General features: G+C 46.6%; 1 protein-coding gene across 3 annotated transcripts in view; it reads left to right on the forward strand.

The window, feature by feature from the left end:
* NOD1 (nucleotide binding oligomerization domain containing 1) overlaps positions 1-17,371 on the forward strand; it is a 35,916-nt gene extending 18,545 nt beyond the window's left edge. For all 3 annotated transcript variants that reach the window (XM_028750182.2, XM_028750183.2, XM_077916363.1), the window contains 8 exons: positions 419-502; positions 1,927-2,010; positions 3,250-3,333; positions 4,178-4,261; positions 8,932-9,015; positions 13,085-13,168; positions 14,805-14,888; positions 17,138-17,371. In XM_028750182.2, the coding sequence (XP_028606015.2) occupies positions 419-502; positions 1,927-2,010; positions 3,250-3,333; positions 4,178-4,261; positions 8,932-9,015; positions 13,085-13,168; positions 14,805-14,888; positions 17,138-17,210 (661 nt within the window). In that variant the 3' untranslated portion in view covers positions 17,211-17,371. The remainder of the gene's footprint in view (positions 1-418; positions 503-1,926; positions 2,011-3,249; positions 3,334-4,177; positions 4,262-8,931; positions 9,016-13,084; positions 13,169-14,804; positions 14,889-17,137) is intronic.
* Positions 17,372-18,068: the final 697 nt, after the last annotated feature.

The raw sequence follows: 18,068 nt of genomic DNA on the forward strand, positions 1-18,068 counted from the left end.
ACCCCGTTTTCCATGGAGTTGTTTTTAACAATTTTTATTAAATTTTCTGTTTTACAATTTAGAATACTCATTTAAACATCCTTAAAATATCAACGACTTCCCTTCCTCTCTTTCCATGCTTCATTTTGCATATCATAAATCCCTGCATATTTTAGGTAAGCTAAACCATTCAGTATTCCATTATTACATCCATCAAAACTTATTTACACTCTTGAATTTATCTTAAGGCTGCCAACATTTTCAAGTGTACACAGTTCCTACCTATATATTCAATAAACATTTCCCAATCTTCTCTAAACGTATGTTTTGTTCTATTTCTTTGATGCTGCAAAAAAATCTAAAGAGCACATTTCGGTGCCTATTAAAAGGAGGATTTTCCTACTATTCCCCCCCCGCCTGCCTCTTTTATTTTTTTCAGGTTAAGTGTTAACCAGATCACAGACCAAGGAGTCAGAGTGCTTTACGACGAGATGTCCAAGTACAGAATTGTGAGTTATTTGGGGTACGTATGAATGAGGAGCTCGGATAGCTGTCACGTTCAGGGCTGGTCCCGATGACCGAAGGGAGCCTTGTGAACATCGTGTGTTCATGTGCGACTCTGCCTTGCGCCAAATCGCCTTGTCGCTCCCTCATCAGTGTTGGCCCCAGGGGAAAACTTTCCAAAGGAAAGGCATTTGGATCCGGCTCCCACTCATTTTCCACCGAGTCTTGCAGTTGTCTTTTAAAAAAACAAAAACAAATTTTATTTATGGTTTTCAGGTTTATACATTTCAATAATTTAAATCCTGCCAATGTTCTTATCTGTTTACAATTTATCCGTAAATATTCCATAAACCACTTCCGTTCTTTTATAACAAAGTTTGTTTTCTTGATTTCTTATTTTTCTGGGAAGTTTCGCCATTTCTGCGTATTCCATAAGTTTTTGTATCCATTCTTCTTTGGCTGGGACTTCTTCTTTCTATTTTGGGGCAAGTGACTTTCTTGCCGCTGTAGTCTCATACAGAAATAAGTTTCTGTACAGTCTGGGTCGTCTTGCAGTTGTCAGTGGGTCTTGTTCCCGAATGAGTGGGCACAGTATTGCAGCTGTGCAGTGAAATATTTATTTCTCTGTCTTATCACACGCTGGCTCCAAGCCAGGTCTAGGTGCAGGTAAAGATGGTGTTAATTTTCCGTGAATTGCACAAGAAGGCAGTGGGTGTTGGCAGACTGGAATAATGACATTGGCATGCACATTCCATTCAAAGCCTCTCTAGAATGTGCAACTGATAAGGATCCATATTTTCCCATCCAGCAAGCAATGCGCATACAGAACAGTACAGAACATGCTTTGCAGAACTGAGGCAACTGGAGCCTTAAAGCAAACTGCAAACCTCCTTCCTGAACTTTTGCACAGTTAATTTACCAGGTTCTCGTACAAAATAAGCAGGTCTCTGACCCTAAATGAATTGTAGTGGGGAGTTTTCTTGTGGGGAGAGAATCAGATCCTATGCATCTGATATAATAACCCTACCCGGTTTGTAGCTGTTAGGTAAAGTAAAGGTAAAGGGACCCCTGACCGTTAGGTCCAGTCGTGGCCGACTCTGGGGTTGCAGCACTCATCTCACTTTATTGGCCGAGGGAGCCAGCGTACAGCTTCCGGGTCATGTGGCCAGCAGGACTAAGCCGCTTCTGGCGAACCAGAGCAGCGCACAGAAACGCCGTTTACCTTCCCACCGGAGTGGTACCTATTTATCTACTTGCACTGGTGTGCTTTCAAACTGCTAGGTTGGCAGGAGCAGGGACCAAGCGACGGGAGCTCACCCCATCGCGGGGATTCGACCGCCGACCTTCTGATTGGCAAGTCCTAGGCTCTGTGGTTTAGGTGTTAAAAAGTTACAAATCTAAACACCGGTTCCTTTTTTTATTATTTCCCCCGCCGCCCCACAGCTTGTACAACAACCAGATTACCGACGTTGGAGCCAAGTACGTTGCAAGACTCATTGAGGAGTGTCCAAGCCTCATATATGTTAAGTATGTATTTCTAACACCCGCTTTCTACCGTGTTTCTCGGTGCAGCGAAAGCTTGAAAGATACAAGCAGGACTGGAATAACACTTGTAGTTTAATGGTGAATTTTGGAGATAATGGAGATATAAAAGATTTGGATTATTATAAAAGATGCAGGAGGAAATGATTAATAAGAGGACCCACAAAGCGGAGGAGGGAAGTCCAGGAGATTCCCTGGAATTTTGTTTTTACGTTATACATTGGATATGTGATTGTAAAGCTTGGATTTGAAAACCAAATAAACAATTTAAAAACAAAGAAAAAGAAAGCTTGAAAGATACAGGGAAAGATCATTTTTCTTAGACGGAGTGAAGCTTCTGCATGGATAGCTATTATTATTATTATTATTATTATTATTATTATTATTATTATTATGCATTTAGGACATTTGTACCCTGCTGTTCAGCCAAAAAAGGCTTCCACGGCAGCTTACATGCAGTCAAAACAAGGCAGTGCCTCCCCACAGGCTTACAATCTAAAAAGACACGACACACAAGGGAAAGGGGACATGGAGGGAAGAGGAAAATAAAAATCAAACCTCAGACACCAGTTTCTAAACAGTTGTTCCCATAACAACCAGCTGGCAGAGTTCAGGGGTAGGAGCTCGCCTCTCGCAGCATAGAAAGAGTTATGTTTCTCTGCTTCTGAGTGATCTATCTCTCTCTCTGTCATAGCCAGTTGTCCGCCTGAATAGGGTTAATGGTAAATTAAATTTACTAAGTGGTATATAGCAGATTTTAATCAGATCTTCCTTTTAATTGGCTAACAGTTAAGGACACACTATATAAAGCTGATTGTGAGGCTGGTGCATAGGAGTGAAAGAGAATGAAAAAAATAAGATATTGAAGATGGCCTTTTATGAGTACACAGTATTATATTTTATTTTGACAAAGTAATAATCATACATAAATAAGAAGAAAAATGTGCACCCCACCACTGAGACCATGCAGCCTCCCAAAATTTCAACACCTCTTCCGATGGTTTAACCCCTTTCCGTTTAAACAGTACAAATTCTACAAACACACCTTTCATATCTCCTCAAAACCATTTCTCCTGCATATTCCCGTCTTACCTTAAATTAACTCACATTTTCTTTAGAGTATCTCTAGCCGTATGGAGGTTTTTAAATATGCACATATATTTAAATATTTTATTTCTGGCAAACCAGAAAACATAAACCCAACCACTTGGCATTTCTTTGCAGAATAGGAGCAAACAGAATAACCACAGAGGGAGGGAAATGTCTCGCTGATGCCATCCGGAAGAGTAAAACGATGTATGAAATTGGGTAAGTTGGATCACTTTTGTTCCTGGTTTTTAATAATTGGGGTTCCCCCCTTCCCCACAAAGGAGCCTGGACACCGAGTGACAGTTTGACAATTCAGAGGGCGCTCTTTTTTTTCCTTTTTGTCCATTGGTAATGCAAGTTTTATTTATTTAATTTATTTATTATTTATTGAATATATATATGCCCTATACCCAGGGGTCTCAGGGCAGTTCACAGAATAAAATCAAGAGAGAAAACCACAAAATAAAAATAAAAACAACCCAATAAAAACAACCCACACACAAAAAAACACATTTTAAAAGGGCGACTGAGCTAACCTGTCCTGAGACCTACTAGTGGACGATAGTAATAGTAATAATCAGTGCTTTTTTTCTGGGGGGACACAGGGGTACACGTACCCCAAAAGTTTTGTGAATCTTTGTCCATTTACTGTACAGTGGTACCTTGGGTTAAGTACTTAATTCGTTCCGGAGGTCCGTTCTTAACCTGAAACTGTTCTTAACCTGAAGCACCACTTTAGCTAATGGGGCCTCCTGCTGCCGCCGTGCCGCCGGACCCTGATTTCTGCTCTTATCCTGAAGCAAAGTTCTTAACCTGAAGCACTATTTCTGGGTTAGCGGAGTCTGTAACCTGAAGTGTATGTAACCTGAAGCGTATGAAACCTGAGGTACCACTGTATCTATTTTTCCCAGTTTGAACTATAAAATGACGATTTGTTTCTTGAGTCAAAATGAGAGTATCCCCCCCCCCAAAAAAAAAATAAGAAAAAAAGCACTGGTGGTAATAATAATAATAATAATAATAATAATAATAATAATATGTCACATTTCTTTCTTTTTGACAGGATGTGGGGCAATCAGGTTGGAGACGAAGGCGCCAAAGCCTTTGCAGAAGCACTGCAGAATCACCCCAGTATAACAAACGTCAGGTAAGACCATATGTGAGCAGGGAACGACTCTTCAGACGACCCATATCATGAAGGATTATCCTCATGTCAGAAGAGTAAGCACCCCACATTTCAGAACAATGGGGCTCCTTAGAATTGTTAAATGGGGCTGGCGAGGCTGGAGTCAACCATCCAGCATCCTGGGATAGGTGCCGGGGCCTGAGCCCCACAACTGATACCCGCCTCAGCTGATTGGACCCGGCCATCCTTTTAATTTCCCACAATGCCTCACAGGGATGCTTGAACAGAGGCATTGTGGGAAATTCAAAGGGTGGCCAGACTCTAGGCCATGGGTAGGCAAACTAAGGCCCGGGGGCCGGATCCGGCCCAATCACCTTCTAAATCCAGCCCACAGACAGTCCAGCGTGTTTTTACATGCGTAGAATGTGCCCTTTTATTTAAAATGCATCTCTGGGTTGTTTGTGGGGCTTTGGAATGCGTTCATTTTTTCCCCTTCAAAATATAGTCCGGCCCCCCACAAGGTCTGAGGGACAGTGGACCGGCCCCCTGCTGAAAAAGTTTGCTGACCCCCGTTCTAAGCCTAGGTAAATGGAGTCGGTTGTTGTCAGGATCTGTCTTGGGCAGCAACTGAGTCATCTCCGAGTCTGTTGTTGTTGAGCAATACCAATAGGTTGTTGGCAGAGAACCAGGGAGCCTAATTTAGAGCAAAGACCTTTTAAAAAATCAAAGATGATTGATGTCTTAAATGGTGGCGTTACAGTACCAAAACAACATTGTCAGTCCATATTTGGCTGTAAAAAGCATTAAAAAATAAAATTGGCGTTGGCAGATGCTCAGAATTCGGAGAGACGCTTTTAAAACACAATTTTCCTTAAGGGAAAAAGCAAAAGCTTGTCAATCACTTTTCTTTCATCTAACAAACAAACCTCGACGATTTTCTGCTACGGAGAATGGCCGTTTTCCTTCTCCCACAAGATGGCAGACTTCATCAAGTGAAAATCTCAAAAGTCTGTTTAGTTGGGTGAGAAGAGAGGGCCGCTTCTTGCCGCGCAATTCTTTTTAGAGTGCTCCACCTGCACACAAATGTGTGAATACAAAACAACAACACACATTTATGCAAAAATAAAATATCATACAAGGAAGCCATAATTATTTCTAGTTCTTTCTGGATGTACAAACCACAGCAGACCCATGTCTGCCCATGCTGAATGTGTGAAAACAGCTGAGAACCAGAGAAAACGTTGAGTCTTTTGTGTTTGGAAATCTCTGTTGAACTCACCAGTGATGTTTTGGTCAAAAGTCCCTGTCTGCCTTGCCTTCTTTGCAATGGTGTTGGAAGGTTCTGATCTCTTTGAGGAGAGATGATGATGGTGATAATAATAATAATAATAATAATAATAATAATACACAGCAAAAGCTTAAAATCCAAGGCGTTGTACAGTTGAAGTGTCCAATGTTGAATTAGAAGCCAATTGGAATAAAAATGTTTTCAAAAGCTTAAAATCCAAGGCTTTGTGCAGCTGAAATGTCCAACGCTGAATTAAAAGCCAGATGGAAAAGAAACATTTTCACTTTCTGCCTGAGAAAACTCAGGGATAATGGTGCTCATCTAAGCTCTTTTGGGAGGGAATCCATAACTAGGGGGCCATCACCGAAAAGGCCCTTTCCAGGCCTTTCACTCCGCAGTAACATTTTACCTGATTGGCTCCTTGCTTGTCTGTACAGGCAGCAGCCATTGGAGGCTCAGTGAGGGCAGCCGACCTAGCCAGCACCCCAGAAACTTCATTTGGTTGCACCTAAGGGACCTGATGGGAAGCACTGTCTTCTTCCAAGCCAGGCTTGGGCAGAGCGAGTGTAAGAGTGGCCTTGCGGGATTGCGCTCAGGGAATCCACCTGCATCGGACCCAGGGCCTTACGTGAGTGGCCTCGGGTTCAAGAGTCGTAAAACAGCAGCACCCCTCTCCATGCCACTGTGCAAACTCCATTTTGAAACAGAGAAGCGTGAAAAGACATTTCTTGATATGGCGTTGCTCCCCAAAGACCAAAAATGCTTGCAGGTCTCACTAGGAGACGGTTACAGCACAGAGTCTGCAAGCCTCAATTTCTTCCTCACTTCCATTTAAGACACGCATTTGAGGAGGCAACTCACAGGTGAATCTGTTCTCTTGTATATGTGGGTTTTCCTGCTTCCAAGCTCGAGTTTTTGGTTGCCACTGCAAGCCCAACCTGCCTCCCACCCTTCCATTTTGCTGTCTCCATGGGGCATCATTTATCCCCCTGATGAGGTACAGTCGTACCTTGGTTCTCAGACAGAATGCGCTCTGGGAGTCTGTTCGACTCCCGAAACGGCTCAAAAACCAAGGCGCGGCTTCTGATTGGCTGCAGGAGCTTTCTGCACTCAGCCAGAAGCTGCGCCGGATGTTCAGCTTCTGAAAACCGTTTGAAAACCGGAACACTCACTTCTGGTTTTCAATCGTTTGGGAGCCGAAACATAGTTCCAAGGCGTTCGGCAACCAAAGCACGTCTGTACTAGCTGTTCACATTGCGGGCTTTGAGCGAGAGAGACTTTGAATGCCCAAGACACCTTGAGCTACAGAAGAAGAAGAAGAAGAAGAAGAAGAAGAAGAAGAAGAAGAAGAAGAAGAAGAAGAAGAAGAAGAATCATGGACTACTGCAATGCGCTCTACGTGGGGCTACCTTTGAAGGTCACCTGGAAACTACAACTAATCCAGAATGTGGCAGCTAGACTGGTGACTGGAGGCGGCCGCCGAGACCACATAACACCACTCTTGAAAGATCTACATTGGCTCCCAGTACGTTTCCGAGCACAATTCAAAGTGTTGGTGCTGTCCTTTAAAGCCCTAAACGGTCTCGGCCCAGTAGACCTGAAGGAGCGTCTCCACCCCCATCGTTCTGCCCAGACGCTGAGGTCCAGTGCCGAGGGCCTTCTGACGGTTCCCTCATTGTGAGAAGCAAAGCTACAGGAAACCAGGCAGAGGGCCTTCTCGGTAGTGGCGCCCGCCCTGTGGAACACCCTCCCATTGGATGTCAAAGCGATAAACAACTACCTGACATTCAGAAGACATCTTAAATCAGCCCTGTTCAGGGAAGTTTTTAATGTGTGACATCATCATCATCAAAGTGGAAGTTTTTTGCCTGTTTTGAAGGATCTTAACAGTGTTGATACCTCTGGGAATAACGTCAACGGATCTACATTTGAAGAGGAGGGGCAGGAGAAGAGTGAGCCAGGGAGGTTAGCATGCAAAGAGCTCCCCAAGGCTTGCTTGAGCCCAAAATGATTTTCCCTCCCTCTCCGCACTTTGAACAGCAGCAGCCCTTCGTGCCACGGCACAAACGGCTGTTGAAACACCCACTCACCAGATACAGGTGGAAGGAAAAAAATTGTGAGAAATCTAAGAGCGGGGGGGGGGGGGGGACCGCTCTGAGACGTGTGGAAATAGCTGCTCTGCTTTTTGGATCCTGACCAAAACGAACAGCTTTTCTAATCGGCTTCATTATCTACGAGTTGTCACTCAAAAACGGTTCAAATTTTACTCGGAAGAATTTCCGGACCCAATTATCGCGGGGTGGGGCTTTCCTTGCCTGCAGACATTTCCTCCGTTGGCAGAGCAAGGCTGTCGGGCGGCACGGAAACGTCCTCTAGTTATGTGACCGTTAATGCCTAGTTTCAGGAAGGAAGTCTTTGGGGCAGATATCTAGGCATTGCAAATGTGGTTTTTCTGTCTGTCTCTCTGTTTGTGTGTGTGTGTGTTCGTTCTCTTCTTCTTCACCTCTGCCTTTTCCTTATTGCTAATCTCTAAGTGGTTTCTCGTTGATTTCAAAATGCATACCCTCCAACATTTCTCCAATGAAAATAGGAATGTCCTATTCAAATTAATAAATAATAATAATAATAATTTTACCTTTTATACCCCGCCCATCTGACTGGGTTGTCCCAGCAACTCTGGGCAGCTTCCAACATACACAAAAACATAGTGAACATTAAAAGCATTCTTAAAAAACCTTCCCTATACAGTGGCCCCTCGGATTACATACGCTTCAGGTTACATACGCTTCAGGTTACAGACTCCGCTAACCCAGAAATAGTACCTCAGGTTAAGAACTTTACCTCAGGATGAGAACAGAAATTGCGCGGAGGCGGTTGGAGGCCCCATTAGCTAAAGTAGTGCTTCAGGTTAAGAACAGTTTCAGGTTAAGAACGGACCTCCGGAACGAATTAAGTACTTAACCTGAGGTACCACTGTACAGGGCTGCCTTCAGATGGCTCGGGGGGGTGGATAACTCCATACCCTCCAACATTTCTCCAATGAAAATAGGGACGTCCTAAGGAAAAGCGGGACATTCCGGGATCAAATCAGAAACTGGGGCGACTGTCCCTGGAAAATAAGGGCGCTTGGTGGGTCTGACATAGGCTGTGGTTGGGGGGAGTGCTGAGAGGGTCCTTGCCCCCAATGTCGTCCCCTTATGACACCACTGTATGAAACAGAAGGAAGAAGGGTCCTATGCACTCTATCTGTGGCACGTCCATGTGAATCGTTGTTTGTGTACTATCCGGTCCCGCAAAGCCTCGTCCCAATGCGAGGTTGTCAAAAGAAAACATTTGCCCCTGTTTTGTGTGCGCGCGCACGTGCATCTTTTAAATATTTCCCCTCTTGTCTTTTGCTTCGCAGTCTTGCGTTTAACGGCATCACCACCGAAGGGGGGAAGAGCATCGCAGAAGCCATGAAGCACAACAGCACCGTGAATATATTTTGGTAAGGATCCGCTTCTTGGCAGATTCTGGGGAGGGGGGCAGCTTCGCGGGGCTCGCCTCTCCTTACAAGGAGAGGGGACATGGATTTTACAAGGCGGGGGCACCTCTCACAGTCCGTACCAGATTCCAGAGTAGGCCTAGGTTGGAGTGGCGGATTTCTGTGCGAGCTACATGAGGGAACTGGAAGGATCACTTCGAGCACAGAAGAGGCCAAGGGACGCAGTGAGGAGAACAAATAAACCACAACAGGAAACTCTTCAGATTTTGTTTAGGGCATTTTTACCCTATCGCATGAGACCAATAGCGGCCCCTCCCCTCCAGGCTGACAATCGAAAAGACGACGCAAAAGGAAAGAGGTTTGAGGAGGGAAGAGGAAAACAAGCAAACCCTTAAAAAGTTACATCCAGGCTGAAACACAAGGTGGCGCTCCAGCCGTGGTCAGGGCAATTCCTCCTTATCACTGGCCACGCCGACAGGGGGCTGTTGGGTGTCGGAGTCGAACGACACCCAGAGGACCACATGTTCTCCACCCCCGAGTTATGACGTAGCTCTTACGATGACCAGCTGGGACGGAAACAGCGGCCCTGTTTCCCCTGTCTCCCTCTGCTGCAGCCGGATAAGTTGAGTTTTGCATTCGGAAACCACCTCCCTTTTCCTTGTAGCGTGAGCCATGGACCTGTTGGAAGGGATGTGTTTTTTCGCAGCAAGACAGCCAAGCTAATTGTGCCCCAGCCAGGAAGTGGTGGTGATCTAACAGCTTTGTACTTGTGAATTAGAAAAGCCAGTATCTCCTCCCAATGCCATGTTGCTGAGCTCTCAAGGGCCTGAGAATCTGACCAAATATGATTGATTGATTGAATTTATATACCGCCCTATACCCGGAGGTCTCGGGGCGACTCGCAGAATAAAATCAAGATATAAAACCACAAAATACAGTGGAACCTCGGTTGTCGAACATAATCCGTTCCAGAAGACCATTCAACTTCCAAAACATTCGACAACTGAGGTGCAATTGCTGGTCGGCAAAATCCATTGGAAAAATGGAGAAACACGCCTCAGAAGCTGTTTGACTTCTGAGGCGCGTTCAGAAACGGAAGCATTCACTTCCAGGTTATGGTGTTCAAAAGCCAAAACATTTGACTTCTGAAGCGTTTGACAACCGAGGTTCCACTGTACATAATGAAAATGAAAACAACAACCCAATAGCCCCCCCCCCACAAAACCCCCACATTTTAAAAGGGCATAGGATGTCAATCAGATCAACCAACGGCCTGGTTAAAAAGGAACGTTTTTGCCTGGCGCCTAAAGGTGTATAATGAAGGTGCCAGGCGAACTTCCCTGGGGAGAGCATTCCACAGATGGGGAGCCACTGCAGAGAAGGCCCTGTTCTCGTGTTGGCACCCTCTGGACCTCTTGAGGAGGAGGCACACGAAGAAGGGCCTCAGAAGGTGATCTCAGGGTCCGGGTAGGTTCATATGGAAAGAGGCGGTCCTTGAGGTATTGTGGTCCTGAGCCGTGGTGTGTGTGTGTGTGTGTGTGTGTGTGTGTGTGGTTTGTAACCCACCATGGTTTTCCTAGCATTTCAGTGTGTTCCGAGTAGTTTTGGGAGAGTAATTCACCACCCAACCTCCACATTCACATGGTTTCAATTCTGGGTTCCACGTCCTCCTTAAGAGCACTTCCTCAGCGACAGCCTAGGCTTCTGAACGTCTTTGCTGTCGCTTCTGCTGATAAGGCCCTGTGGACTTGTTCTAGCAGCCCAAGGATGTCTGAGCTAGCAAGAACCAGCGTCAGAGCTGAGACCACATCCAACCCCAGGGGGAGCAGCAGCGAGTTTTTAAAAAGTAAACACTTTTAAGTATCCCCGGTATTAAAAGCAGCTGATTAAGTTGACTAAATCTGATGATTAAATGAATCCAAAATGAACTCAGGAGCGTACGGTGAGAGATTTACCGTATTTTTCGCTCTATAAGATGCACTTTTCCCCCTCCAAAAATTAAGGGGGAATGCGTGTGCGTCTTATGGAACGAATGCAGGCTCCATGGCTTCAGCGATAGCAACACGAAGCCTCCGAAGCGCAGTGGGAGCGCTCCTGCTGCGCTCCGGAGGCTTCGCGTTGCTTTCACTGAAGCCAGAAGAGCTGGAGAGGCGCTGCACAGCTTTCCCTCTCTGCTCAGCGCCCCTTCAGCGAAGCAGGAGGAGAAATGGAAGGGCTCCGTTTCTCCTGCCGCTTCGCTGAAGGAGCACTGCGCAGAGAGGGAGAGAATTTTTTTTACTTGTTCTCCCCCTCTAAAACTAGGTGCGTCCTATGGTGGTGTACGTCCTTTAGAGAGAAAAATACGGTAATGTGGAAAGGGATGGAAGGCTAGAGAGGAACAGTGCTGGAGGGGTGTATAGCTAGATTTTTGAACCCTAAATTACAGATCCCTGGAGGAAAGAAGGATCTTCAGTGGAGACCAAGAGACAGTTCCTCCTCTTCAGTGGAGACGAAGAGACAGTTCCTCCTCCCAAACCAAGTTATCCAATTAGATGAGTCTTCATCCCATTGCGTTAACATACAGGGCAGACCAATGGAGCTTTTGTAGCACTTCTTTTTTATTTGTTATTCCACTCTTCATGTAAAATAAATCCCAGCACAGATGACAATAAACATCAGCAAGCAGCGAACGATCTAGCATTAGCCAGGTGCGTTCGCACGGCCTTTTGTGGCACACCTGTAAGACGCCCCGTAATTATCGTAAGGAATATCTTGCGACTCATTTGTGCCCCAGACATTCTCCCTCCTGTGCCTTTGAACCGGTTTTGAAGCAGGGACATTAAACACTCCACCTGACGCACTGGAAAGCCAAGCCCTCTTTTGTTTCACCATCGTTCTCACAATGCCTGGCTGATCACAACCACTGCGTTTCTGGGGACAATAAATTATTGTGCTTTTGGAACAGCCAGTCCCGGCGTTGACGGTAAAAGGGAGGCAACTTTGGATCGTGTCCCAAGTGGTGCCCGGGATCTGATGCAAGACAGAAGAAGAAGAGGAGGAGGAGGAGGAGGAGTTTGGATTTGATATCCCGCTTTATCACTACCCTTAGGAGTCTCAAAACAGCTAACAATCTCCTTTTCCCTTCCTCCCCCACAACAAAAACTCTGTGAGGTGAGTGGGGTTGAGAGACTTCAGAGAAGTGTGACTGGCCCAAGGTCACCCAGCAGCTGCATGTGGAGGAGCGGAGACCCGAACCCGGTTCACCAGATTACGAGACTACCGCTCTTAACCACTACACCACACTGGCAGGCCGCGACTCTGTCGATGGCTTGAACCATGAAGAGCTTGGGTTGAAGGAACAGCACCAGAGCATCCTTTGTCCTAGGCTGCATTGCCCTGAAGAGAGAACCTGGGGAACCTATGGGCAGCCATAATCCTAGCTCCACAAATGAGGAAGAGAGGCAGACTCTTGGAAGTGTAGCTGCTCAGAGATAGCATCCTTTGGGGAACATGGATTGGAAGGACAAGAAACAGGACCTGCTAGAACGTACCCTCCGAGCAGACTTGACTAAATGACTCTTGGGGTCCCTTCGGACTCTACAATTCTACTCATGTTGATAATTCATCAACAGTGGCCAGAATGTTACTTGCCCCAAAATGGAAAGAAGCAGAAGTCCTATCAAAGGAGGACTTGATACAAAAACTTGTGGAATATGCAGAAATGGCAAAACCTACCAGAAGAATAAGAAATCAAGATAACAAACTTTTTATAAAAGAATGGCAATGGTTTATGGAAAATTTACAGATAAATTCCAAAGAGATAAAAACACTGGCAGGATAATTCTAATAACTTGCAGTTTCATAAGAGTATATATTTAAAGAAGATGAATAAATGAGCACATTAAGTTAATTTGGACATGCAGAAGATATTAAAAAATAAATTGAAGGAACCGCAGAAAGAGGGGGAAGGAAGTCAAGTTTTGAAATGTCAAAATGATTGTAAAATTAGTTAAATATATACACTTGAAAAGTAGATAAAAAAATTTTTTTAAGAAAAAAAGAAATGAAAAATCCTGTTTGCTTCTCTCACCAGGCTAACAAAGAATGAGCTGGATGACGAAGCAGCTGAATGCTTTGCTGAAATGGTAAAGGTCAACAAGCGATTGGGTCATCTATGGTGAGTTGTCTTGGCTCGCGGAGAAGGCACTCTTGAGTCACTGCCTCAGGCTACGAGTCACATTTCAGTCACTGTACATTTTCTATACAAGGACCCAACCCTGAGCTTTGGGCTCCTTTTGACAGAAAGGTCACCGGAAGCCCTTAATTTGCATCGAGGCATCAGATTCATGCTGATCTAAAGTTGGAGTGCCTCATTCTTCACAATTCCTGGGAGGAGTTGCTGAACCAGTGACTAGGAGAGGAATCAGTTGAACTTTTGAAGGATTCCTATGCAGATGACACGTATAAAAATGTAGCAAACCGTCAAACGTTAAAAACTTCCCAATAGAGGGCTGCCTTCAGATGTCTTCTAAAAGTTGTGTGGTTCTTTATTTCCTTGACATCTGATGGGAGGGCGTTCCACCGGGTGGCTGCCACTGCCGAGAAGGCCCTCTGCCTGGTTCCCTGTAACCTCACTTCTTGCAGGGAAGGAACTGCCAGAAGGCCCTCGGCGCTGGACCTCAGTGTCTGGGCAGAACCATGGGGGTGGAGACGCTCCTTCAGGTATACAGGACCGAGGCCGTTTAGGGCTTTAAAGGCCAGCACCAACACTTTGAATTGTGCTCGGAAACGTACTGGGAGCCAATGTAGGTCTTTTAGGTCCAGTGTTCTGTGGTCTCGGCGGCCGCTCCCAGTCACCAGTCTAGCTGCTGCATTCTGGATTAGTTGCAGTTTCCGGGTCACCTTCAAAGGTAGCCCCATGTAGAGCGCATTGCAGTAGTCCAAGCAGGAGATAACTAGAGCATGTACCACTCTGGCGAGACAGTCTGCGGGCAGGTAGGGACTCAGCCTGCGTACCAGATGGAGCTGATAAACAGCTGCCCTGGACACAGATGTTCCATGTACACAGTGTTTAGTTTAATCACCACCATCAAAGCACCAGCAAAATGTAAAGCTTGGCTCTCGTTTGTTTAGGGATCTACCCCATTGTCAGTAACGCTGACAGTTCTTTTTGTTCGTGTGTTGTGTTTTTCCATATTATAAACCAATTACCCTTGAGTGACTAATGCTAAAGAAATAAATGTCTTGAAGCCTTTTTTTAAAAAATGAAAAAATAAATTGCTGCGTTCTGGGCAAAGGAAAACAGGAGAGATCGAACTCCAAGGTGACTTTACATATTTTTGATGGTTGGCCCCTCTGAGCTGGTCTCTTCCTGCCTCCTCTCTTGCGGTGCCAGCCCAAAGTGGCCAGTGAATTGCCTTCCCCGGCCGTTGCTTTGGATCCGTCATGAATAATCCCCCAGACATCTGCTCTCCTGTGATCAGAGAGCAGCTGTGTGGTCAATTATACAATTAAGCTCAGTAACCCTGAAAGACGCCCGTGCACTTTAGACTGAAGAGGCTTGGAGCCTCTTGGCTGCGCTTCTATGGGGGGATTGTCTGATGCCAGGCAGGCCAGCCATGCAGATGGAAATCAGAAACCACCAGTTCCTGGCAAGACCCCAGCCTTGTTCAGCAAAAAGGAGTGTTGATTTTCCGCTTCAGACGCACCGTGCCCAAGCCAAGTCCGTGACAGGCAGGACACTGTGGACCGGGCGCAAACAGAGAGTGTTTTCTCCGGCGCTGAGGGCTTTCCTTTCTTTCTCTCTCTTCTAGGCTTATCCAGAATCAGATTACCACCAGAGGTGCCAAGTGCCTGGCTGATGCTCTCAAGCACAATACGGCCATTAAAGAGATCTGGTAAGGGTGACGGCTGTGCGGCTTTCCAAAGTGTGGCAGTCACACTCCAACTGTCTGCTTAGACCCATGTGCAGGATCTTGCCTAGTTAGACGGGGAGCCTGTGACCTTTGAACTTCATTGGGTCTCATCAGCATGGCCGATGATGATGAGAGCTGGGACCTAACATCCAGAGAGCCACAGGCTGTCCGTTGCTGATGTACAACAAAACGTGTGTGGGATGTTCTCGCACACGACACAGTGGCAAACGCCTTGCGTCTTGGCCGTTGTCGTGCTTTGGCGATGGAATGCGCGCCCAAATCCATTTCACCTGTTTCTGGTGCCAAGAGGGCAAATGTGCCAAGAGAGATTGTGGAGCTGAGTTGGGCCACTGTTCCCGCCACAATCACCTTGACTTCTGAACATGGGGATCCTTCAAACGCAAATCAGGAGTCTGTATCATTCGGATAGTTGGGGGACATGGGTGGCACTGGGTTAACCACAGAGCCTAGGACTTGCTGATCAGAAGGTCAGCGGTTCGAATCCCCATGACGGGGTGAGCTCCCATTGCTCAGTTCCTGCTCCTGCCAACCTAGCAGTTTGAAAACACGTCAAAGTAGATAAATAGGTACCGCTCCGGCGGGAAGGTAAATGGCGTTTCCGTGCGCTGCTCTGGTTCGCCAGAAGCGGCTTAGTCATGCTGGCCACATGACCCGGAAGCTGTACGCCGGCTCCCTTGGCCAGTAAAGCGAGATGAGCGCCGCAACCCCAGAGTCGGCCACGACTGGACCTAATGGTCAGGCATCCCCTTACCTTTAATCCTGCCCTGTGTGCGCAGTCTAACTAAGGGAGGAATAGCAGAGATCAGGAAGAATCATGTTGGGAGCCCTGCATGCAGTCATGGGCCACCAGCTGGCTAGACCTTAGCTGCCTAGCCATATCTTTAATTGGCATTTAAATCACAAGTCTCTCAATGTGGCTAGCAGTAGTCGTAACCAAGTCCTATAGAAACCTGTGGACCAGGTTATTCAGGCACAAGGCCCGGTGACAGTTAACATTTTAGCTCGCTCAGAATCAGCGTTTGTCAATTTTGCCTATTGGTTTATGAGCTGGTGCCGTAGGACTTACACAGCCCCGTTCATTTCAGTGCAGGAGATGCTCCTCTCTTAACCTCAATCCCACATGGGGAAAAAAGATTCCTGCACTTGCAGGGGTTGGACTTGATGATCCTCATGGTCCTTTTCAACTGTACAATTCTGTGATTGTCTCCGTAGCCGTTTCAGAAATTAAGAGGTTGTGCGCGGCTTTGTTTTTAGCCGTGGGGCTGGGGCGGGGGAAGCTCGGGCTTCCCCCGACCCCAGCCCCCAAAACAGGTCCAGGAGAGGCGGCGAGATTGCGCGCAACCTCGCTGCCGCTCCCGGAGCTTGCCCCCGACTCCAGTCCAAAAAACAGGCTGCTACCCGCAAGCCTTCGGAGCCCGGCGGGAACTCCCGCCGGGCTCAGAAGGCTTGCAGATAGCTGCCTGAAGCCCGGGGAGCGCAGCGGCAGTTGGCACTGCGCTTTCCGGGCTTCAGGCTGCAGGCTGCTATCCGCAAGCTTTCGGAGCACTCCGAAAGCTTGTGGGTAGCTGCCTGAAGCCTGGAGAGCGAGAGGGGTCAGTGCGCACCGACCCCTCTCGCTCTCCAGGCTTCAGCGAAAGCCTGCATTCACTCCATAGGATGCACACACTTTCCCCCTTGATTTTTGGAGGGGGGAAAGTGTGTCCTATAGAGCGAAAAATATGCTGTGTCTTAAAGGAGCCACCACTGAAGAGGCCATTTCCCAGGCCTCGTCCTGAGAAAGGAGCACCAGGAGGGTCTCACCTCCTGACCTCAGAGCACAAGCAGGTAGATGTGGAGGCATTCTTGCAGATAGTTGCGCTTCAATATCTGCCCTGTTCTGCTGAGCCCAGAGCACATCAGATAGGCGAAATTCTTGCACCAGAAAGAAGGGAGCCTTAGCTTATATCTTGTGATCTAAAGGGCTGTGTGTGACTTTCAAGATGTTCTAGTATTGCCTACTACGGGCTAAGCATTCCCAAGAGATGCAAAGCTCTTGGATTTCTCTCGGTGGAAATTTCACGTCCTCGTCAGAAACCAGGACTACCTTGTGCCGTTCGTCCCAAAACAAACAGGCAAAAGGAAGAACGCCAAAGGAAAGAGAGCGAGAGAACCTGCAGAAACAGCTGCTTTATTTTAATTTCTCTTTCCTCCCCTCTTTCCACCTCCAACAGCTTAAATGGAAACCTAATAAGCCAAGAGGATGCAAAAACGTTTGAAGATGAAAGGAGGCTCGTTTTCTTTTGAGATGGGGGCGAGAGATCAGGTTGGACGGCTGTCAAGATGCCAGGCCTTTGGAACAGTGGTGGCTGAAGCCCGAATGCAATGCCCAGTTGACTCGAGGGTGGAAGACGTGTGCCTTACGTTGTGTTTCAAAAAAATAAAATATCTCCTTGGTGCTGTTTTTACATCTTGTAACAGAGGCTTGACGGTAGTTGTTGCCTTAATAACTAACCATTTGCAGCCTACTTCAAAGGGGGAATCGTGCATCAACTGACACAATTGTTTGTTGTTACTTTATTATGTACGTAGATGCTAAAAATTGTGTGTGTGAGTGTGGCGATCACACACAGGGCCCCCGGACGTTTGACGGTCTCTTGACCCTGTGCCGCCTCTGCGATTGCTTTTTCCGCTGCCGCCACCCTGTATCTCACGGGGACACACAGAGTCCAGTCAGTTGTTAACATAAACAAATAATCAAGTTTATTTTTAAATGCAGGAACAAGCTTATGGTTTCAGTTAGTTTTTCTTGGCAGTTTCTCAATCTTAGTTCCTAACAACTTCAAACTGGTTATTCCCAACTATCTATCTGACTCCACCTAACAATTCCTCTCACTCTCTCACAATACAACTCTACCAACCCACTGCCTATTCCTCTCTTTCTTCTTCAACTCCCAAACCTCAACCCTCAACTCAACTCAACTCTCAACTCAACTAACTTCAACTCAACTGGTCTCAACTGACTTTCACAACCTCCCACTCTAACTTTTATTCCCCCCTTGCATTCTCACTGGCCAATCACATCACACCTATTTTAACCCTTTCCTTATGACCCATCCTAGGAGGCAAACGCCACAGTGAGAGAGAGAGATAGATTTATGAAGC

The sequence above is a fragment of the Podarcis muralis genome, chromosome 12, assembly GCF_964188315.1.
Source record: "Podarcis muralis chromosome 12, rPodMur119.hap1.1, whole genome shotgun sequence".
Classification (NCBI taxonomy): Eukaryota; Metazoa; Chordata; class Lepidosauria; order Squamata; family Lacertidae; genus Podarcis; species Podarcis muralis.